Source organism: Sinocyclocheilus grahami, unplaced genomic scaffold (genome assembly GCF_001515645.1).
Source record: "Sinocyclocheilus grahami isolate Dianchi unplaced genomic scaffold, SAMN03320097.WGS_v1.1 scaffold1.1, whole genome shotgun sequence".
Taxonomy (NCBI): domain Eukaryota; kingdom Metazoa; phylum Chordata; class Actinopteri; order Cypriniformes; family Cyprinidae; genus Sinocyclocheilus; species Sinocyclocheilus grahami.
Window position 1 is genome coordinate 4,395,402 of NW_015505180.1, and position 22,402 is coordinate 4,417,803.

General features: G+C 35.1%; 4 protein-coding genes across 4 annotated transcripts in view; 3 read left to right on the top strand and 1 right to left on the bottom strand.

Moving 5' to 3' along the window:
* cwf19l1 (CWF19 like cell cycle control factor 1) overlaps positions 1-2,624 on the top strand; it is a 5,766-nt gene extending 3,142 nt beyond the window's left edge. Inside the window, exons 9-14 of the mRNA XM_016276455.1 lie at positions 99-228; positions 407-486; positions 635-844; positions 1,197-1,316; positions 2,177-2,274; positions 2,397-2,624. Of these exons, the coding sequence (XP_016131941.1) occupies positions 99-228; positions 407-486; positions 635-844; positions 1,197-1,316; positions 2,177-2,274; positions 2,397-2,541 (783 nt within the window). The 3' untranslated portion in view covers positions 2,542-2,624. The remainder of the gene's footprint in view (positions 1-98; positions 229-406; positions 487-634; positions 845-1,196; positions 1,317-2,176; positions 2,275-2,396) is intronic.
* An 831-nt stretch (positions 2,625-3,455) lies between these two features.
* LOC107596601 (WASH complex subunit CCDC53-like) lies at positions 3,456-5,543 on the top strand. Its single transcript, XM_016287395.1, has 7 exons — positions 3,456-3,658; positions 3,757-3,855; positions 3,949-4,014; positions 4,109-4,231; positions 4,357-4,473; positions 4,746-4,810; positions 4,926-5,543. The coding sequence occupies exons 1-7, from the start codon at positions 3,608-3,610 to the stop codon at positions 5,017-5,019; spliced, it is 615 nt and encodes a 204-aa protein (XP_016142881.1). The 5' UTR covers positions 3,456-3,607; the 3' UTR covers positions 5,020-5,543.
* A 603-nt stretch (positions 5,544-6,146) lies between these two features.
* Positions 6,147-9,772, bottom strand: LOC107596679 (DNA damage-regulated autophagy modulator protein 1-like). Its single transcript, XM_016287510.1, has 7 exons — positions 9,542-9,772; positions 8,779-8,846; positions 8,073-8,215; positions 7,558-7,735; positions 7,301-7,359; positions 7,114-7,206; positions 6,147-6,665 (listed from the first exon to the last, which is right to left on the bottom strand). The coding sequence occupies exons 1-7, from the start codon at positions 9,670-9,672 to the stop codon at positions 6,621-6,623; spliced, it is 717 nt and encodes a 238-aa protein (XP_016142996.1). The 5' UTR covers positions 9,673-9,772; the 3' UTR covers positions 6,147-6,620.
* Positions 9,773-13,197: 3,425 nt separating this feature from the next.
* The window catches only part of LOC107593561 (N-acetylglucosamine-1-phosphotransferase subunits alpha/beta-like), a 22,279-nt gene continuing 13,074 nt past the window's right edge, over positions 13,198-22,402 (top strand). Inside the window, exons 1-8 of the mRNA XM_016283365.1 lie at positions 13,198-13,500; positions 13,742-13,827; positions 14,048-14,167; positions 15,290-15,340; positions 15,601-15,797; positions 16,084-16,148; positions 17,216-17,350; positions 17,586-17,720. Coding sequence (XP_016138851.1) covers positions 13,369-13,500; positions 13,742-13,827; positions 14,048-14,167; positions 15,290-15,340; positions 15,601-15,797; positions 16,084-16,148; positions 17,216-17,350; positions 17,586-17,720 — 921 coding nt within the window. The 5' untranslated portion in view covers positions 13,198-13,368. The remainder of the gene's footprint in view (positions 13,501-13,741; positions 13,828-14,047; positions 14,168-15,289; positions 15,341-15,600; positions 15,798-16,083; positions 16,149-17,215; positions 17,351-17,585; positions 17,721-22,402) is intronic.

The following is a 22,402-nucleotide window of genomic DNA, read 5'->3' on the forward strand; positions in this document are numbered from 1 at the left end:
AAAAAAAAAAAAGAAGGATCTTATTGACCCCAGATTTTGGAACGGTAGTGTACCTTATTTCAATGAAAAGATCATTTGAACATCTCCTTTTTCTTTAGGAGGAACCAGTATCCCAGTTCTTTTTTGATCTGGGCCAAAAGAAACCACAGCACCAGCAACATCACCACGGCAGGAAGAGACAAACGGATGGAGACAGACCTAATTACCCCAAACAGCCCCGAAGACCCCGTGAGTCCATTCACCTGCCAAATTTTCCGCTCCTTCCGCTGTTCTAATGGATCAAACTGGACTATTTTATTACCTTATGTAGAAATATAAATGATTTCAAGCCTGATTTTGGGGAGGATTTGAATTTAATTTTACATGCTGCTTTTGACACGGACCTTGTTTTCATATCTCATTACAGCACAGCCCACCGGACCCTGTTGGTTCTGCCTTGCAAGTCCAGAAGTCGAGAAGCACTTGGTCATAAGCATTGGGACACATGTGAGTCCACAAAATATGTATTCTGCAGCCCAGTGTCACTTTAGAATGCTTTGAACATAAGAATATATCAACCAATAAATTATTGATCACATTGATACATCATCTGTTGTTTGTCCATTATGCATTAATGTAAGTATTCTGTTTCCAGTGTTACATGGCTCTCGCTAAGGGTGGTCTCACTCCCGACCATGTTCTCCTGCTGCCCATCGGACATTACCAGTCAGTGGTTGATTTGGCATCGGAGGTGGTTGAAGAGATGGAGAAATACAAGAGTGCCGTCAAGAAGTTCTGTAAAAGCAGAGCCCAGCGGTGCATCATGTTTGAGAGGAACTACCGTAGCCAGCACCTTCAACTACAGGTCCATACAAAATATTGTGTCATTCATATTGAGATTGTGGTGTCTGCCTGACTGGACTGACCTGTACAGATCCCAGGTCAGTCTGAGCAGCACCACATATATGAAAAAGAGAGTCTGGTAAACTCATAGCAGCGTGGAGAGTGTGAGAGATGCCTAGCCCTCCACCAATAACAGACTTCAACATAATTTAATCAGTTTAAGTCTGAGTGGATAGACAGTCTGTCTGCGCTGACGGATAACCATTTCTGAGGGACGTGTTCCCAGTGATGACCAAATAAATGATTTCCCAAAGACCTCCTTATGAGAAACAATGCATAACAGGTTTAACGGAAACTACTTTTGTCGTCCTCAGGTAGTGCCGGTGTCCATGGAGAAGTGCAGTACAGAAGACATCAAGGAGGCGTTTATGACACAAGCTGAAGAGCAGCAGATGGAATTGATGGAGATTCCAGCTCATACAGACCTCAAGCAGGTACATTCCATCAGTGTCGGATCTCAAACTGAAAAAATGTTTTCAGTTATTATTATCATTATTATTATTATTATTATTATTTATTTATTTTTCTGGGACTTGCAGCTTTGTGCTCATGTATGTTTAATGATTATAAATAAGCTTTTAATATGATAATTTATTACTACTTTAGTGTATTACATAAATTTTATTTTTTATTATACCTGTATATACTGGTAATTTAATTATATACATTTTATTTAAGGTATACTGTTAATATGATGTTATTTTATTACAGTATATAAATATTTATTGTTATATTATACTGTCATAATTGTTATTAATTCTATGCATTCTATACACACTGTAAATAATTTGTTTTATTATTATTTTATAATAAGTTTACATTATATAATGTTAAATTATAAATGACTATTAATATCATAATTTATTACATTGTATACATTGTGTGTAATGTGTTTTTTTTATTTATATATATATATATATATATATATACTGTTCATATAATTTAGTACTTGCAATGTAATTTTTTTTTATTTATTGAATGTACTGTTATTGGCATATCTGAGCCCTCTCAGTTTAGTTTGTTGTTCTTGTAGTCTAAACTGTAAAAGAAAAAGTGCAAAATTTACAAGGCACCTTAAAATCACATCTGTATGTAGTCTAAAATAGAATTAAAACATTAATTGTTATTTGGGTTTGTGCACTCTTGTTAGGTGCTGTGTCTGAATACACTCATTTTCACTCTCTAATATACTGAACTATGTAACATTATCTATGTAGTTAATGAGAGAGCAAGGGACCTGGATCTGTTTTGTGTAAAGATGCACTGTGACTAACTGTAATATCTCCCATTACAGATTGCTCCTCCAGGAACACCCTACTTTTATGTGGAGCTGGATACAGGCGAGAAGCTGTTTTATCGCATCAAGAAAAAATTCCCTTTGCAGTTTGGCAGGTAATTGTTCAACAGACACTGTTCATCAACATGAGTTATAAATATTTGAATGAGTATGACCTGAGTAAATACTTTCTTTGCATAACCACCTGTACACTCTGTATGTATGTGTTTGGCCTCAGGGAAGTGTTGGCGAGTGAGGCATTGTTGAACATCCCTATGCGTGCTGACTGGAGGGAGTGTAAATGTACAAAAGAAGAGGAAGAGGATCAGGCCAAACAAATGCGCTCTGACTTTGAGCCCTTCGACTTCGCACATGAAGACTGAGCAACATTTCAGATGCATCTGACTCAATCCCTTCATGATAATGAACTCAGTCAGTGTGTCAACTGCCTATTTTATCTTTTTAAGGCTTTTCTTTTTGTTTTAAATTTTGCACCATATACACTTTCTCTTCCTTTCACTTGCAAACAGTTAGGAAATGGCTGTTGTCACAGTGGTCTTTCAAAAGATGACTTTTTTTGGTGATTTATCTCATCTGTTATATGTGGAACTTTGTTATGATTCATAATTAAAGTCATTTTTTTTCAGATTTGTAAAATCGGTGTTTCTCTTTTGTAGTAACAGCTTGGTTCATGTCCTCTGCTGGTGTTGATGTTCTTTTGAGATTTTACTGATGCTTGTGCTTGAGTACACAAACAACCATGTCATCTAATAGCCTACAAAAGAAGACACTTATGAAACAAAATAGTTATGGAAATTAACTAGTGATTATGGATTGTTGAATATCCTTTTTAATATAATGATACAATAAGTGTTGTTTACTCTTTAAAAGAAAGCTGAAATAACCCGTGTGCGTGTCATTACTTGCTAAAAAATTCAAGTTAAAACTAAGGTAGTGTCTTATAACGGCTAAAAGTTACATCGTTTTAGATGTTTAGTAAATAGTAGGACTTGTATGTAATCGAACTACTACGAATTATTTATAAATATCACAAAAACGACTTCTAAATGAAACTTTCAGTATTTGCTCGCAGATTAAATCGAGTTTTCGTTGTTTTGTGAGCAGACCTTTATTATGATAACGTGGAAGTGAAGACTTTAATTTTTTTATTAATTCACATCACAAACTACAATGTAAACACAGTTTAAATACTAATAAATGAAATACAATTATTTGTACTTAAAATATACAAAATGTATTCGCAAATTACTCTAGTTTCAGGGGTTGAGGACTTTTATTATGTAACGCGGAAATGCTGCAGGTCGCACTGAAGTCACGTGAGGATTTATTTTCACGATGCATTCGTTGCAAGATCCAGACACATTTGGCACATTTAAAGCGTAGAAATCGGTGTCTCTTTTCCAGTTGAAACGCAAAAGAGTTGTTGACATGGATGAGGACGGATTACCCATTGTGGGATCTGGAGTAGATCTTACAAAGGTAAGTTTAACATTGGAGCATCAACTGCTGCTCACATGATCATCTGTCATACATAATAGTGATCTGTAATAGTGATCATTATACTTTCTTTTTTTAAGGTTCCAGCCATTCAGCAGCGAAGAATCGTAGCTTTCCTGAATCAGTTCATCGTCCACACCGTCAGGTTCCTGAACCGGTTTTCCACAGTATGTGAGGAGGTAAGTTCAGCTGCCAACACATCATTCCTCTCTTGACCTCAACTTACACATTTCCTGAAAGTGTCAATGACTTGATGGCATTTGTTTTTGCAGAAACTAGCAACAGTATCACTACGAATCCAGCAGATTGAGACCACACTGAGCATTTTGGAAGCAAAGGTAACTCAAGGCAGAGTCTGAAAAAAATGACTTTAATTATGAATCAAGGCTTATTCTGATTGATTTCATTAAAATGCGGTGTATAAATGTGCAGTTAGCCTCTATCCCTGGTTTGGAAGAAGTGACAGTGGATGGAGTGAGACGGTCTACAGAGACAAACGGCCCTGCAGCGGGTGGCAGTGATGCCACGGGCCCCCCTTCAGGTCCTCCTGTTGAGGTATCAGTTAATCTGAGATAGTATTGTCATAATCCATTTATCCCACTGCTTTTGAGGTATTTAAAACCAACAGGAAGTTATTCCAGTATGTTTTTTGTATTAATATACATTCCTCATCCATTCAGGCATCTCAGCAAGCACAAGTGGCCCCTCAGGAGCAAAAGGCAGAGGCCCCAGCAGAAAACGTGATAACTGTAGCCAAGGACCCACGATATGCCAGATACCTGAAAATGGTGCAAGTGGTATGTGTATTTCTCTTAAAGGGATAGTTCACCCAAAAATGAAAATATGCTCACAAGTTACTCGCCCTCAGGCCATCTAAGATGTAGATGAGCTTGTTTCTTCATTGGAAAGAGATCAGGAGTAATTAAGCATTCCATCAAAATTTCATTTTTGGGTGAATTGTTCCTTAAAAATGAAAGGAATCATTAATAAACTCACATATTGCCTAGTTATGACTATGATAACATGTGGAAAGTATATGCATATACCTATATTTTGCTCTTTCGCACAGGGTGTTCCAGTCATGGCCATTAAAAATAAGATGGTAATGGAGGGTTTGGACCCCGGTTTGCTTGAGTAAGTGTTAACGACAGTACATATATTATGCACTATTTATGCATGTGTATAGTCACTATTTGTGTTACAATGAAGTGTATGTTGTAGCTAATGGATTCATTGAATTTCCCTTTAGTACCCCTGACGCACCTGTTCCAGATAGTGGCAAAAAAGGATTGGAAAAGCAAGATGATGACAGCTCAGGCAGCGAATCATCTTTCAGCGACTGATTGGCTATCGCAGCCAATGAGCTTTCTGTAGGACTAGCCTGTGTAGGCCATCATGAGCCTTGCTCATCTCAAAGCAGGGTAAAATGCACTTGAATGTCCTTATAGAGGACAGACACTTAGTGACTAAGGCTGTGTTACATCTCGGAGACTGCATACTTGACATCTATAGTGTTGGTTTCTGAGGGCATTTTCTCACTCGGTGAGATCGCTAATGATTGTGATGATAATTGGTCCATTTAAGTCTGTACTACTAAGTACTACTCTCATGTGAATTGTCATAACTATCTCATCTCTTGCTTGACATGTACATGTTAGATGCCTAATATGTACATCTAATAACAATAAAAAGATGCCAGTGAGTGTTTTTATGAAATAGACACAAGCAGGCTTGCAAACCTGTTCATAAATAAAGCGTAGCTGAGTAAAAGTTTTTTTTTTGTAAATTCATCTTTAGTTGCAAAATCACATCAAAATATTTGAATCACAGTAATATTAATAACAAAAATTACATAAAGCCCTATTTGTTAGATTTTTTGAGTTTCTAATAATACTGATTGTGTTGCACAGTCAGTACAGATTTGCTTATATTGTCTTTTCTAAATCTAACTTGTTATTAAAAGTTATGTCTGAATTCAGTGAAATGAAGTTCCTTTAAAACAATAAACACTACCATTTGTAAGAATTTGTTTTTGAACAAAGTCTCTTATGATCACCAAGGCTGCATTTATTTGATAAAAAAAATCAGTAAAACAGCAATATTGTGAAATACTACAATTTTAAATAAGAGTTTTCTATTTGAATGTATTTTAAAATGTAGTTTATTCCTGTGATGCAAAGCTGAATTTACAGCAGCCAATACTTCAGTCTCACATGATCCTTCAGAAATCTGTGTTGAATACAATTGTGCTGCTTTTGTGTGTGTGTGAAAATGTTTAAAAGAACAGCATTTATTTGTAATAGAAGTCTTTGGTAACATTACAAATGTTCTTTATGAATTAAATATAATAATTTATAATATACCCAGCCTCTGGTTGGTAATGTACGCTGCTATTCCTTCCTATCATTACAAACATTAAAGCAATCACTTCTCTTTAGTCATGCACATAAACATCATCATCATCATCATGTGTTTTTATTTCACAATTACAAAGTCAGACACATTGTGCAAGCAATGGACTTTTTTTTACATTCCACTTCATAAAGTGCAAGATTAAAACACAACTGTTGCTCACCTGAATTTTTGGAATGATTATGGAGTAAACCAACATAAACAAAGCAAGAATTTCAAACTATAACCAAAGCGAAGATTGATTGACAGTCATGCAAATATGGATGTGCTCAACTATTTTGTCTTGGTTAATCATAAACGCTTTTTAAATTGAGAATCACTATCAAACAGCTTTATAAATTGTTTGGCATCAGCTGGTTAGAGTATATTACACTTCAAGTAAATGTGTATGCCCTTTTTCTAGACCAAAATACAAGCTACAAAATATACACTGCAAATGATTACACAGTACTTTAGCAGGTCTTTCAACATGAAAATGTAGTAAGTTGTATAAAAATACACCAAAACATACTGTAACGGTATGATGTCATGGTCATGAATACTCTATTAAATTAACAGTCAGTTTCAGTGTGAATTGCTGTAAAAAGAAATAAAAGAAAAGTTAATACGATCTTGGAGGCACTAAAAGGAATATGAATGAATATAATTATGATTTGAAATAATGTGAAAAATTTGGGGGTTGGTAAGATTTTTATGTTCGTGAAAGAAGTTTCGTTTGCTTACCAAGGCTGTGATTATGGGATACAGTAAAAACAGTAATATTGTGAAATATTATTACAATTTAAAATAAGTGCTTTCTATTTGAATATATTATAAAATGCAATTTATTTCTGTGATGGCAAAGCTGAATTTTCAGCAGCCATTACTTAGCAGTCTTCACTGTAACATGATTTTATTAAATTTTTTGAATGAATAGAAAGTTCAAAAGATCATTATTTGTTTGAAACAGTTAATTTTTTATTAAATACTACTGACCCCAAACTTTTGAATAACAGTGTAAGTCTAATGAACTTTTATATACCCACCTGGAACTCTCTGATGTATGTTAAAAAGAAGAAGACAAAACTGAAAGTGGTGATCCATTCACACGCAACACTCACTATATGAAGTGTGTAGTCCTTCAGAAAACAAGACGAGCAACTTTAAACATTCAGTAATACATTTTGTTACAATTGAATTACTGGAATGTCTGGTTAGTGACATGAATTGTACCTTATCATTGGTGTCCCAGTGAAGTTTGCTTGTTCCGACAGGAATTGCACAAAAAATAGCTGGAAGGAGGCGTTAAAGACTATTTGTTTGATCTGAAATTTAAACATTGCATGTCTTTACATGGAAAACCAGCATGCTGTGATCACAACGCTGGATTCAGAAGACCATACCATGTAAGCAGATGCAAATTTACATTAGCAAAACTACTTTCAGAATGTCAGCCAATAGCGCATGTTGGTACTGCCTAGAAAAGATACTGGGAAATACAGCTAGAACAGCCACTCCAGCGAAGAACGCACGGAAATGGCAAACGCGCTTGGAACATCCATATGGATGACCTCGGTACGATATCACGCTTTGGATAACAGCGTATGTAACCCCAAATAGGAAGAATAGTAAAGCACCCACATCATGGACAGCCATCACCGTCGTCTCCTAGAACACAGCATCATACATGAGTGCCATTAAAGAGAGAGTTATCATTTACTCCCACCCCATTTCCTTCCAAACCTGTATGACTTTCTTTCTTTTGATATTTTGAAGAGCTGTTTTCGTCTGTTTAATGAAAGTCAGTGGGGTGACTGGGGTCCAAAGCAGTTTTGGATCCCAGTTGCTTTCATTGTAAGGACAAAAACACACTAGGACATTTTTTGAAATATCTTCTTTTGTGTTCCACCAAAGAAAGAAAGTCATACAGATTTGGAATGACATAAAGGTGAGAAAACTAAGTAAAAAAAGTGAGCAAAAAAGATTTAGGTTGAATAAGATATACCTGAAATGTCGCCACCAAACACATGCCGACACAAGAGATGATGCCAAAAGCAAAAGAAGCCTTGTTCAGATGAGGGGACACGGCACCGGTTGTCTCATGCACTCTCTCCACAAATTTATATTCAGCATACATAGTAGCAAAGGCTGGAAAACCATATCATTGATTTTACTAATTCAAATTGCTGTGCAATACAGTAAACAATATTCACTCATGCAATACAACACAATTATGCAGGATAATGCACTGAAAATAGTACATATATAGGTTAAAACGCAATCCAGTAGAGTTGCCAAGATGATTGTTGCACTGATAACCTGTGATTTGGCACTGAGTTTCATTTCTGCAGTTGTTTGAGGTTTTGTGTGCAGTCCTACACAGACTGTGGTGCTGTTTGTAAAACACTGAACTCCAGCTGTGTCACGGATGGGGAAAAAATATGTTTTCATTTTCAGCAGAAAGAGAAGTGAGACCAGAATGAGTGTGATTCCATTGTTTCTAAAGAAAAGCACACTCGAGACATTCCCACTGCTTTCCTCTCACATGTCAAAACCAAGCCAACGTTGTGCAATTTCCCATAGTTTGTGACACACAGATAACTGTACGGAGTTTCCTGAAGCTGCTGGTGGGGGATTTGCACATGTCTGAAATATGAGCTGGAAATCAAATCAAATCAAACTGAAATCAAATGGCTGGTTGTTACTCTTACCTGCAAAGGAAGTGATTGTCGACATGAATCCAAACACACAGCTCTCAGGTGGAGTGGCCCCTGTATCACTTTTCAGAGACATTCACAGAGATAATAAAATAAGAACATTCATAGTTCTGAAGCAATTCAGACGCATTTAATCATAAACTTGCAATATTTTATATTTAAAAAGCACACACAAGTTTCTATAGTTTACTGAATTACACTAAATAAAAGTGCAACCTCACTATTACAATACATTAATATGACTTTGACTTAAAAATATGATTAATTAGAATTTTTACAAATATTTTTAAATATTAAACTTAATTAACAAATTGCAGGGTGTTATCATTGTTAAAGTATATATTCTACAGTATATATATATATTAAATAAATAATTACATATGACTTAATATTACACGCAATATATTGTATTTATTATTTATATTCTTTAAAGAAATCTAGTTTGTCCTGAAATCTAGTATTAGAAATCTAGCATTCCCTGCAATGAATACTGATTTTGAACTCGAGCCAACATTCAACTTTTAAGTAGAAAACGAAACTAAACGAGCTGTCTGCAAAACCTTTTTTTTCTTCTTCAGATTCTTAACTAGCAGCTTTATATAAATACCCGCTTAAAACATGGCCGTGTTATTAATATCATAACTTTATAAGCTATTTCTGGTTTATGCTATTTTCGTATAGTCCATCGTTAATTCGTATAGTTCAGAAGTGTAGCCCAACTAAAATCAAGCTGAAGATAAAAAGACGTGTGACATACCTAATGTAAGGAAGGATAACGTCAACATCTCGTCGAAGTAATGCGATGATGTAAGATATTATGAAGGTACTCGATGACCAGATTACCAGAAAAGTAGGCAAAAAGCACATTCCTTCCATGAACCAAACCATCTCTCCTGAGGGCTGAGTCGGTGCATCACCATTCACGGAGACAAAAGAGAAGTGGACAGCAGAGATCAGACATCAAGATACGGACACTTTACTGAACACATACTGTATGAACCATGAACAATAACTCGACGTTATAACTGTATCTATAGTGTCACGTGTTCACTGGGAATCTTTCTCTTCCTCATTGTTTTACCGATAGACTCTTACCACCAGCACATGTGAAGACCACACAGAGCTGTTCTTTCTTTCTTTCTTCCTTTCTTTCGATACATTATTACATTTTAGATCAATCTCTTTCTACTTTACGTTGTTGGCATGCATTAAACCAGTTTGTCATGATGAACAAAGTCATGAATCATATTTCAGCTATTTGAATGGCATTTCAGCTATTTGTCAGCTATTTGCAGATTAATTTTGACAGCAGGCATTACAATATTTTGGACCTAGATGTCTTTGAATGGCTACTGAACGCAGAAAAAAATGAAAACAAAAAGAGCATTAAATTATTAATAAAAGTGCAGCCTCACCATTACAATACATCAATATGACTTTGTGTAAAAAAACAAATTGTATTAGTAGTATTTAAAAAAAATATGTCAATACAATTAAAAATTGCAGGGTGTTATCATTTTTGCTGTATATATGTAATATATATTTATATTAAATAAAAAATACATATTACATTTTAATATACACATTATTATATTATATTATATTATTATAAAAATATATATGATTATATCTTCTTTAAGGACATCTAGTTTGTCCTGCTCCCTGCATCGAATACTGATTTCAACATACTTTCTGTTCACAACACAACACACACAATTTTAAACAGTTTTATAAATGTCAATATTTCTTAATTAAAAAAAAAAAACTAAACTTTTTGAGACTTTAGAGTTTTTAAATAATATGTTTGTATTACATATTAAATGGTAGGCCTGTGTTAAATAAGCATTCTCTCTGATGGTGAGATACATTTCTATTTAGTCATTATTATATATCGCATGTCTATGCACATACATGGTTCTATAAAGCTCTATCAATTTCTATTAAGTCACAAAAACTATTTTACATATCTAAATATTAATTTAAATGGCAGAAGTTTTTAAATGACATGAAGGAAATTATACATTTAATTTATGTAAGTTATTGAATATTTAAGTCATAATGTCTTTTAAATGTATTGCTTTCGTTTATAAAGTGGTCGTCCTCCTAATCAATAGAGGGCGGCAGCGAGTCTGTCATGTGCATAGATCTACACGAATTGCGCGTCGTAACCATAGACTGTATAAAAACAGGTCGTAACTCAAGATACAGTTGTAGAATATCAGAAGAAAAGGGCAGCTGCAAGAAGGGTAATTAAAAGTGCAAAGAGAAAGGCTTGGCAGGAATTCTGTAACACAATTGGGAGAGAGACTGGAATGCATGTGGTATGGAGAATGATTAGGAAAATGAATGGTATTAATAATTATAAACAGATCCCTGTAATTGAAGAGGATGGGAAAATAGCCAGAATGAATAAAGAAAAGACAGAAGTCAGCCAAAACTTGTGCTAAAGTTCATAGTGTTGAAAACTTGAGTGATAAGTTCTTAAAAAGAAGACAAGAGTTAAGTAAAATATATGAGAATGTTCGTTTGAAAAAACAAGGAGTTGATAGTAATATGGATGAGGATTTTAATTCTTTTGAGTTAAAAATAGCCATTAATACAAAGAAAAAGAAAAAGGAACAAATTACTCTGAAATTATATGAATAATTGTTAGAAAGAGTGACAGAGCTCAAATATCTTGGATTAATCTTTGATGAAAAATTAACTTGGAAGAGACATATTAAGAAAATTGAAAACAAATGCAAAGGAGTAATAAATTGCATGACTTCAATAGCTAAGTATGAATGGGGAGCAAGGAAAAGTGCACTGTTACATGTATACCAAGCCTTAATACGGTCTAGTATAGATTATGGGTGTGCAGTGTATGGTGCTGCAGCAAAATCAGAATTAAAGAAACTGGACGACATACAGTCCAGAGCACTTAGAATCTTCTGTGGAGCAATAAGATCAATTCCTCTAGATGCCATCAGGGTCGAAATGGGGGAGATGCCATTAGATTTAAGAAGAGAAAAGCCTGCGATGATGTATTGGGTTAATCTACAGGGTAGTAATAAGAGTCATCGTACGCGCACAATTTTAAATGATTGTTGGGAATATAAAAAGAATGGTGGGAATAGTTTTGGTTGGAAGTATGAACAGTGGGCCAAGGATTGTGGTCTGGAGAATGAAGAAATCTGTCCCAACATGCCATTAAATGGGGTATCGGTATGGAATATTCCTGAACCCATTGTTGAAATGAGATTGTTGGAGGCCCGGGAAAAATCAGAAGAAAGACATACTAATAGTTATGAAATCAATGTTTTTATGAGAGAACATTTTTATTCTTTTATACAGATCTATACAAATGGATCTAAAGACCCAATCAAACAAAAAGTGGGCATAGGAGTGTACATTCCAAGATTTAAGACGAAAATAAGTTTAAGGTTAAGTGACAAATTGTCTGTATATTCTACAGAATTAACTGCTATAATAGTAGGATTGCAGTGGGTAGAACAGATTAAGCCAAATAGGACTCCGACTGTAATTTGCTCAGATTCTTCATCAGCTCTTAAAAGTATATTGTCGACAAAAACTGATAGAGAAGACCTGCTAGTAGAAATGTATACATTACTGTACAGACTGAAAATAGAGGGTATAATCGTATACTTTTGTTGGGTACCGGCACATATTGGGATAGTAGGGAATGAAACAGCGGATAAGTTAGCAATAGTAGCTTTAAAGAAAAACTTGGTGGATATTAAGGTACCTCTGGGAAGGAATGAGATAAAATCAGTAATTAATAGGGAAATAATAAGAATATGGCAACAAAGATGGGAAAATAGCAGCACAGGTAGGTGGTATTATAATATTGTAAAATCAGTAGGGAAAAAAGAACAGTTTTATGGAAAACACAGAAAGGAAGAAGTAATGATTTCTAGATTAAGGATGGGTCACACAGGACTAAATTCAACACTTGCATTAATGGGGAAGCATGACAATGGTATGTGTGATGAATGTGATGTTTTTGAAACAGTAGAGCATGTGCTCTTTAAATGTAGTAAATATGAAGATCAGCGTCTTTTTAGCAATATAAGGAACAGACTAGTGAGTGTCGTGGACCTTCTGGGAAAGGGTTTGAGTGATAGTCAGATGTTTAAGGTGGTTTTAACATTTTTAGAGCTCACAGGATTTAGTGTTTGAGGATGAGGATCATGATGCTTCTGTGGAGTGTGGAAGCTGGAGGAGCTGAACACGCAGCGCCAGCTGAAGCTTGGGCTCTGATCCTTCCCCACCCTGTGGGCATTACAACATTTTATTTATTTTTTTCCTTCAGTACAGATTCATCACCCATGTGCGCAAGATATACAGTAGATGGCGGTAATACTACTAAGGAGTGAACGGCCATTGAACAAAAAGAAGAAGAAGAATTGCGCGTCGTACTCGTTTCATCACCTGATCACTACCAATGAGGAACTACAGCGTTTGATTCTTGAGCATGCGATTGTATGTTTTGGTGTAATGGAGCTATTTTTAATTTCACCGAAGAAAACATGTGTCCTCATTAATTGTTTATGGAGGAAGAGATGTTGATGGCCGGGGAGAGTCATGTTGATAATTAATTCGGTTCTGAAACTGCTGCAGCGGCAGACATACACCTGTCTGTCTCATCGCTATGGACTGTACCTGTGCTTCGGAGGACTAGTCCTCATGATAGTGTCTGCTTTTCAGTTTGGAGAGGTATGTACACCAAGTAGGATCAAATTCATCCGACAGAAGTATTCTATCTTCAAGAGATTCGCGTTTAGGCCATGCATGTATCCTCTTATCTTTGCATTCTGTGTCAATCACTGATTACTGATCAAAGCTGATTGTGCAATCTGACTCTGACCTGCTGCATAGAGGTTGCAAATCAAACTTTTTTTAGTGAGGTGTTGGTGTTGTGTATTAACTGGCCGGTTTTGCTTGGTTTGGTTTGTAGGTTGTGGTAGAGTGGAGTCGAGATCAGTACCATGTTTTGTTTGATTCCTACAGAGATAATGTTGCAGGAAAGTCCTTTCAGACCAGGTGAGCAACAGATCAATGAAACCAGCATCATTGCTTCATTCACGAGCCGTAATAAAGCCCTGTGTTAACTGATCACTCTTTAAGAGGCACAGTTATCTCATGCTTATTATCAGAAAATGATCATTACTGTTATTTTTTTTAATGCATGATTTAAAAACAAAATACACATTTTCATATGTATGTTTCTACCTTCCTTGCTTCGTATAATGTATCATTTCAGGCTTTGCCTACCAATGCCCATTGATGTGGTTTACACCTGGGTAAATGGCACAGACACAGGCCTGCTGAAGGATCTTCGTGCTGTGAGACAGCAGTTGGAAGAAGAACAGAAGGCCCTGAGGTACCCCACCCATAAAACACACACTGACTTTTAGTGTAGTATTCATTTATCCCAGGAATTGAGGAGAAATGTGTCTGTATTTATTTAACCACTTGATGAATGGATTAATAAAGGAAAATAAATCATAATGTTTCTTTTCTTTTTATTTTAAACATGATTTTTACTGTTACTATTAATGTTATTCATAATTTTTATTATCAATTTATTATACATTTCATTTTATTTTTAGTTTATTCAGAACAATGTATTTTGAATATTACATGGTTCACTACATTCTGCATGGTGGGAATTTGATGGTATTTATTTAAATATTTGATTAATGAGTTAATAAATCATAAAGGAACTGAAAATTACAATGTGTCTTTTTACTTTAGAACAGGATTATTATTACTACTATTATTCATTTATTTTAGTATTTATTTTAGTTAATTTAAAACGGTGTATTTTGAATTGCACATGCTTGGTGGGAATTTGATGGTATTTATTTACCATTTGATTAATGGGTTAAGAAATCAAAGTAAATAAAAAAAACAAGTAATAAATAAATAAATTATAATGTTTTTAACTTTAGAAAAGGATTATTATTACTACTACTACTACTACTTCATTTATTTTATTATTTTTGCAAAACGTTGTACTTTGAATTACACATGGCATAAATATTCTGCATTTTCTGCATAAGCATTCTGCATAAACATTCTCCATATTTGATGGAATTAACCATTTGATAAATGGATTATTAAATCATAAATGAAACGATATAAAGTTTCTTTTTACTTTAGATCAGACTTAGTTTTATTTATTACTTATATACTTATTTTGAATGATACACCTGTCCATTATGAGTGAGGCGCAAAAGTTTTAGCATCCCATCATTAATGGTTAAAAGTCACTTTTAAAGCTTTGTCCAAAGCTTAATCAAATAAAAATGCAGTTATAGAATTTGTATGTGCCGTTTCTATTAATAATCTATTGTGGCCTGTATTTTAGTATGTTTAGTATGGTGGGACACACCTATCTTTATTTGGAACCACTGGCTGTGCTGAATGAACTGCTAATGACAGAAGAACAACATTTGCTTAATGATGTTTAAAAGTGTTTTATTTGCTTTTTTTTTTTTAGGGAGCGTCTTGGGAAAAATGCATCTGAAATAACTGAAGCTCCTAAGGGAAGGTGAGTGTTTTAAAGAAGTAGAAATGAGCCGAAAGGGTTTAATTCTCATCCTATTCGTGTGTCTGCAATACATGAAGCAAACTGAATATTGTGTGGTTTATACGTTTCCTGTTGCATAGCGAGCAGGGCCTTTGTCATAGCCACAGTTGTTTTTTTAATGCCACCAGCGCTTTCCTGTGTCAAAAGCAACTGCTGCACTACAGAATAATAGAGTGAATGGCTTTATATTGCTTTAATTCAGTCTGTATGCCCTGTGATAGGCCAGAATGTCTGCTGTCCCACTGCATCATGGGCCCAGTGCTGGTGTTGGATCCATCCCTTCCTGCCAACATAACGTTGAAGGAGCTGCCAACACTTTCAGCAGCATTCTCCACTGCAAAACAACTCTTACAAGTGGCCAGACCTCTCCACCCCTCCACAAGCGTGTCTGTTCTTCTCTTCCACTCCCATAGTGAAGGTACAATTATAACCTACTTCTCACTTTTATAGAGTATGATTCTACATACTGTATAGAGTAGACTTATATACTGTCTCACAATAAACGGAAATTGGGAATATAATTATAATTATGTATTTAATATAAATGTATAATTAATAAATATGTTATTTTATAAGCAATCTCTTAAGAATTATATACATTCAACATTTTATACAACTTATATATACTTCAACATTTTTTGTCCATTAACATGGACAAAACTGATTCGGTGTTAGTCTAACATTAGTTTTATGTCCTGTTGCAGCTGAAAAAGCCCATACAGATGCTTTGAAGGATACTTTGACACACTCCATCAGCAGAGGTTATCTGGTGAGAAAAATAACTGCTGTACTAACACTTCTTATTGACTAATTCTGCTTTCCATGCTCACAAAAATGTAACAGAACGACACTTGGACATTTTCAATTCCAGCTTCACCAAGATGTGGATATATGACGTCACAGAAACATGGGGCACTAAGGGAGATGTACAGTACATAGTTAATATTATGATGAAAACTTAGAAAAACTTTTCTAAAAATTAGAAATGTTGCATTGGAAGCTAACTGAAATTAAAAAAGTTTAAGTACCAAAATTACTAAAACTGAAATAAAAATGTAATTTAATTAAAGCTAATAAATAAGACAACTAAAAATGACAAAATCACTTTAAAAATGACTGAAACGTATATTAAAATGAAGACTGAAAATATAAAAATAAAAGCTAATTCAAAATATAAATATATATTACCCTGATTTTGATCATCAAATACTTGCAAAACAAACGTGAAAACAATGGATTGCCATTTTGTTTATTGCATGTCACCTCATCTTCTAAAAAGTGGGAACATAAGCAGGAATATCCCGCACCCAAATTTGAGTAAAACGCAGTACAAAACCAAAAAACGTGCTGCTTTACGAATCAAAGTCATTTACAGAAAAGGGAACTGTGTTTTTTGTTGTGATGTCTGCTGTATGATGTCTACGGAAATACTTTAACCAACAAGAGGAACCTTTTTATTTTTTATTTTTTATTCAATGTCCTTTTGATGAATATTTTATTAGCATTCCTGAGCCATGTTCCTGGCAACCCACATCACTGTACATTTTGTAGGTGACCCTTATCTGAAACTCACAGTTCATTATAATGGATTACGTCATCCCTGGTTCTGCAAGACCCCCCTTTCTATTAAACATATTCTTTTGAACTGTCCCCGTTTTAATGCAAGTAGAAAGCTCTTTTATGAAGTTAGTTCACTTAAGGACTTATTTAGTAAGATTTTGCCTGAAAAAGTTTTAGAATTTTTATCACATCATCTCTGTGTGAAACGCAAAGGTATAGTTTTAAAACAAAATCCTTGTGAAACTCATGGAGTCTAAACATCTGTTTCTGTGACAGACGACTGATAAAGAGGCTCCGGGGCTGGTCCGCATGCAAACTCTGGCCTACTTGAGCGGGTTCCCAGCATCACTGAAGGAAACCGAGCAGCTCAGGGTCAAACTACCAGCTGTGGTGACCAGTAAAATCAAACAGGTAAAAAAAACTCTCAAATAAGACAATCAGTAGAATGCCACATGACCACAAGGTGGCACACAAGATGGCTGTCTGAGTATTCCCAGTTTGAGTCTTGCAGAGAATTTTTTAAGGCCTTTATCCATCAACATTTTAAAATTTTTATCACATCATCTCTGTGTGAAACGCAAAGGTATAGTTTTAAAACAAAATCCTTGTGAAACTCATGGAGTCTAAACATCTGTTTCTGTGACAGACGACTGATAAAGAGGCTCCGGGGCTGGTCCGCATGCAAACTCTGGCCTACTTGAGCGGGTTCCCAGCATCACTGAAGGAAACCGAGCAGCTCAGGGTCAAACTACCAGCTGTGGTGACCAGTAAAATCAAACAGGTAAAAAAAACTCTCAAATAAGACAATCAGTAGAATGCCACATGACCACAAGGTGGCACACAAGATTACGCGGCTGTCTGAGTATTCCCAGTTTGAGTCTTGCAGAGAATTTTTTAAGGCCTTTATCCATCAACAACCCTAGTGAAGTTACTATATTTGTCATATTTAACTATTGCTTGTGTCAAGCTACATAACCATTTCCTATCCATTGATCTATAAAATAATAATCAGTGTTTTGTGTGTTGTGGATCAGTGTTTATCTCATTGGTTAGGCCAATGTGTGGGCTTCGTACTGTTGTCTGCGGTCATGTGATAAGAGCTCAGGGTATTACAGTGACACTTGAGTAGACTGATGGGGGGGGGTTAACAGTACAACAACTGTTTGGAATGGCCCGGCGCCAGCCTGCGCTTGGAAAAGGCAACAGGGTTTTAGATGACCTTCTATCTCTACCTCTCCACTATTTCCCCGCAGAGCTCTGTGTACCTCACAATACTTTATTTGTTTGCTTGTTTCATTTCTTTGCTTTGTACTTGCTTGCTTTTGTTTGTTTTTGTTTGTTCTTTCTTCTGTTTCTTTTTCTTTTGTTTGTTTTTGTTTTCTTTCGCTATTACCTTCTTGATTGCTTTTGTTTATCTTTGCTTGTTTTTGTCTTTCCTTGATTTTGTTTGCATATAGTTTTTTCTTGTTTTCATTCTTGATTCCGTATGGTTGTTCTTGCTTTTGTATGTTTCTTTTGTTTGATTTTGCTTGATTTAGTTGTTTCTTGTCTGACTTTTGATTTTATTTGATTTCAGTCACTTTTGTTTGCTTTCATTTGTTCTTGCTTTTGTTCAAGATTGCTTGGTTTCTTTTGTTCCTCTAATCCTCTCTGATTTTGTTTGTTTTTGAGTTCATCTATGCTTTTTCGTTTATTCTTGCTTCCAAAAAAATTGTTCTTGCTTTTGTTCAGCTTTGCTTGTTTTAGTTTGTTCTTTGATTTTTTAAAAAAATCTTGCTTGCAAAAGTTTGTTCTAGCTTTTTGTTTGTTCCTTTTGCTGTTTCTTGTTTTGTGTGTGTGTGTGTGTTCTTGCTTGACTTTAGTTTTACTTCTTTCTTGTTCATTCTTGCTTTCGTTCATGCTTGCTCTCCACAGCTCCACAACTTTCCTTCCATGTCTTGTTCTGCTCATTATTGAATTTCTGAAAGGAGGGATGAGGAGTCTTCTATAGGGTTTTTTTTCCCTTTAGTATTGTGTGTCTACGATCCAAATGTGGGTCACATAAGGTAATACAGCAAAGGATGAAGCTGAGGAGCAGATAAAAAAAGAAAGAGAGAGAGAAGTTGAGTGTTGAGTGATTACTAATATTTATAGTGTGTGTTAGCCTGTTTGCAATGTTGATGAAAGCTCTCCCTTGACCTCTGTCCAATGCACACACTGTTACACAAGAAATACTGCCAGTGAAGTGTGTGTGTGGGGAATCTACTTGGTTATAGGTTGGGGACAAATTTGTCACCAGAAATAAGCTAAAGTTGGCAAATTGTCCCTTTGGGGATGTCCTCAATTGGAAAATCAATTCATAAATAATGTCTTGGTTATAAATATGTGAACATTTTTGTTTTAGGGTTTGGGTTCAGAATAGTTTGTTGTAAAAAAAATATTAACTAAGTAAGCTTATATAACATTGATTTAGTCTGTTGTCTTAATTGGACATAAAATATGCACCTTTAGTTTAAACACAAAATTCTACTATTTTTATTTGGGTTCTGCAGGTTGTTTTTCATTAATGTGATGACAGCAGTGTTGCTGCCTGAATGAAAAGGGCTTCTTCTGAAGTGTATGGCAGTTAACAGTGGTTTCTTCACTTTTTTGAACTGCAGGCCTCCCATGTATATACACACGGAGCAGGTCTAAAAGTCTACAGACCCCTGTTAAAGGGGTCATGAACGGCCTTTTTAAAATTATTTTGTACTGTTCTCTGAGTTCCACTTATAATGTTATCAAGATTTGTACATAAAAACACATCATAATTGAGAAGTAATAGGCTATGTTAACAGACAAGCAATAGTGACCACATAATAAAAACTCACACTTGTGTGGTGCGACATTACTGTCGGATCTAATGTAGTTGGCACAGCATCGTCTTTTAGTTTCAATCTCTGAAAATCCCGTATCGAATTGTGCCTTGTTTGTAAACGAATCCACGGTAAAATGAAGTGAACAAAGGCCAAGTTCTTACTGACACGGTCTGGAACATTAAAAATAAAGTTCATCCACACTTTCCTAATGTTGGGATCAGAAGCCTCTTGCACAGCCTCTTGTTGTCTTCGGAGCCATCTTTATAATTTGGTTTCTGTGTAGACCTGCGTTTGCCTCTCTCGTTATGTACACTACACGTGCGAATCGGTGGGCGGGGCTAAACAGGCAGTGATGCAGAAGCAGGCGTTGATGATCTCCAGCGGAGGCGGGGTTTAGCCACACTATTACATCATAAAGTGGCACATTCCCCACCCTGTCGTTCTGGCTTCAATAAAAGCTAATTTTAGACTAACGAGAAAGTTTTGAGTTCTGAAACTAGGATGTTTTTATAGTACAATGACCTCTTATATGTCAAAAGATCGAGGGAAATTTGATTTTTCAGTTCAGGACCCCTTTAAAACTGCAGCTTTTTGAAATGTAAAAAATGAATCCACGTAATTAATAAAAACTAAAATAATAATTCAACAAACAAATAGGAACATAATAAGTGGCAGTGTTGATGTAGGTAAATAAATCAGAGGTTTTCACGTTTGTTATGTTAAAGCAATAAGCCCCAAGAAGCCGTGGTTTACAGTGAATTTATAACATCTAAGGGACGTTGTTAGGCACGATGCAAATAACCCCCTTAGCTGTTAGCTATAATCCCCTTAGCTGTTATAAATATACTGTAAACCACGGCTTCACAGGGCTTATTGCTTTTATAAAACGGTTATTCCATATATGTAGTAAGGTTTCACAAAATAAAACGGAGCAAGTAAAGTGTAATGATATTAATAAAAACATTATTCTTCCACCAAACAATGTAGTTCCTCAGAAACAGTTGTGGTTGCAACAAAGTGGTTGCCGCGCAACACACAAACGTAAACAAAGGTGTATGTTCGTAGAGTAATTTACAACAGCTTTGAACGTGGCTCAGCCAATCAGAACCAAGGACCGGAACTATCCGTTTTATAATGAACTTTGTTCTTGAAAAAAATACTTGATGTGGGGAAAACAATGAATTAAACTAAAGTCAATATTAAACATTAATCAGTTTTCTAATGATGAATATTAATTTTAATAGAAATTAATTCATTTATCTTCAAGAAACGACTAAAAACACATCTCTTCCATCTTTATTTGACCCTCTAACTCTAGCACTCTCTATTCTTGTATTCTATCTGTTTTCTTTTCATTTATTATACAATTAACAAAAGTTTAAACTTTTTATTTATTATTATTTAAAAAACCCTTGCTACGTGTACTGCATTATTCTAACTGAGACTTGTTATAGCCCTTGTGTATCGTTGCTCTTTTGTTGATTTTGATTGCTTCCATTGTGTTCATTTGTAAGTCGATTTGGATAAAAGCGTCTGCTAAATGACTAAATGTAAATGTAATAATATTTTATAGGGATGCACGATATATCGGCCACCATATCGGTATCGGCCGATAAATGCTCATTTTTTTCTGTTATCGGTATCGGCCTGATAAGAAAATTTGACCGATATCTTAAAACCGATAAATAATGCATTATTTCCTTCAGAGACACTTCAGATGCGCGCTGTTCGTTTGCAGCCTTTTGTGCAATTGTACATTGTAATATTGTGTTTATTTGATGTATATCTGATTTATTTCATATAGAATGCGTTTGGTTAAGTTAAAAGAGCGCTTCAGTTTACCGGTGATCATCTTTAGCTCAGCGCACGCAGCTCAAACAGCAGTGCACAACATTAATAACTATGATTGGGAATGTTGTGTATATAACATTCTAATGAGAACATTATTATAATAAAACGTTGTGCATTCTTTGGGTTTAGTTGCTGTGTTTCAGCGCGTTGATATGGGAAGAGCGCATCCACAACTGGATCACACATTCTGACTATAGCATGCAATAACTGCATCATTTTGTACATATATAAGTTGTATTATTATGTTTATGTTGTATTAATATTAATGTCTTAATCTCAGTCCTTGAGTTAAATAAGCTGCCAGCAAAACGCTTCAGTTTACCATGTTCATTCAGCTCTTCAGCTTCAGCGCTTCAGCATCAACGGCTGCTATTTAAAACAGTGGTATTCATTTGTTACTTTTTCAAAATCATTGATACATTATTAATAACAACAACCACTTGTATTTTTCTCTTATTATTTTCATCAACAATATGGTTTAGTAATTAAAATCATTTAATTATTGTCCGTGCAGAGGCTATTCCGTTTTATTGATCTATGGCGCATTCATTTTGATTCTTTACACGTGTAATGATGTCCAGTGACTAGTTTGCATTATGCATAATTTTATTTATTTGTAAGACTTTTTAATGACTAAATTTGGTAATGGGAGAGTAAAAAGATTTTTAAAACGTACACCGTTCAAACTAGGCTGCTTATGTTGAAGTGTTTGGGATGTGGCTTTTAATGATGAGACCTTTTTTGTAATCAGGCTCTCAAAAAGTATATAAAAATT

Excerpts from the sequence above, each read along its gene's own strand:
- LOC107596601 (XM_016287395.1), top strand. The coding sequence starts at position 3,608 with ATGGATGAGGACGGATTACCCATTGTGGGATCTGGAGTAGATCTTACA. Across the intron at positions 4,474-4,745 it reads ACCTGAAAATGGTGCAAGTG|GGTGTTCCAGTCATGGCCAT; the intron begins GTATGTGTATTT and ends TCTTTCGCACAG. Across the intron at positions 4,811-4,925 it reads TTGGACCCCGGTTTGCTTGA|TACCCCTGACGCACCTGTTC; the intron begins GTAAGTGTTAAC and ends ATTTCCCTTTAG.
- LOC107596679 (XM_016287510.1), bottom strand. The coding sequence starts at position 9,672 with ATGGTTTGGTTCATGGAAGGAATGTGCTTTTTGCCTACTTTTCTGGTA. Across the intron at positions 7,736-8,072 it reads GTTTGGTGGCGACATTTCAG|GAGACGACGGTGATGGCTGT; the intron begins GTATATCTTATT and ends GCTGTGTTCTAG. Across the intron at positions 6,666-7,113 it reads CATACATCAGAGAGTTCCAG|CAATTCACACTGAAACTGAC; the intron begins GTGGGTATATAA and ends TTCTTTTTACAG.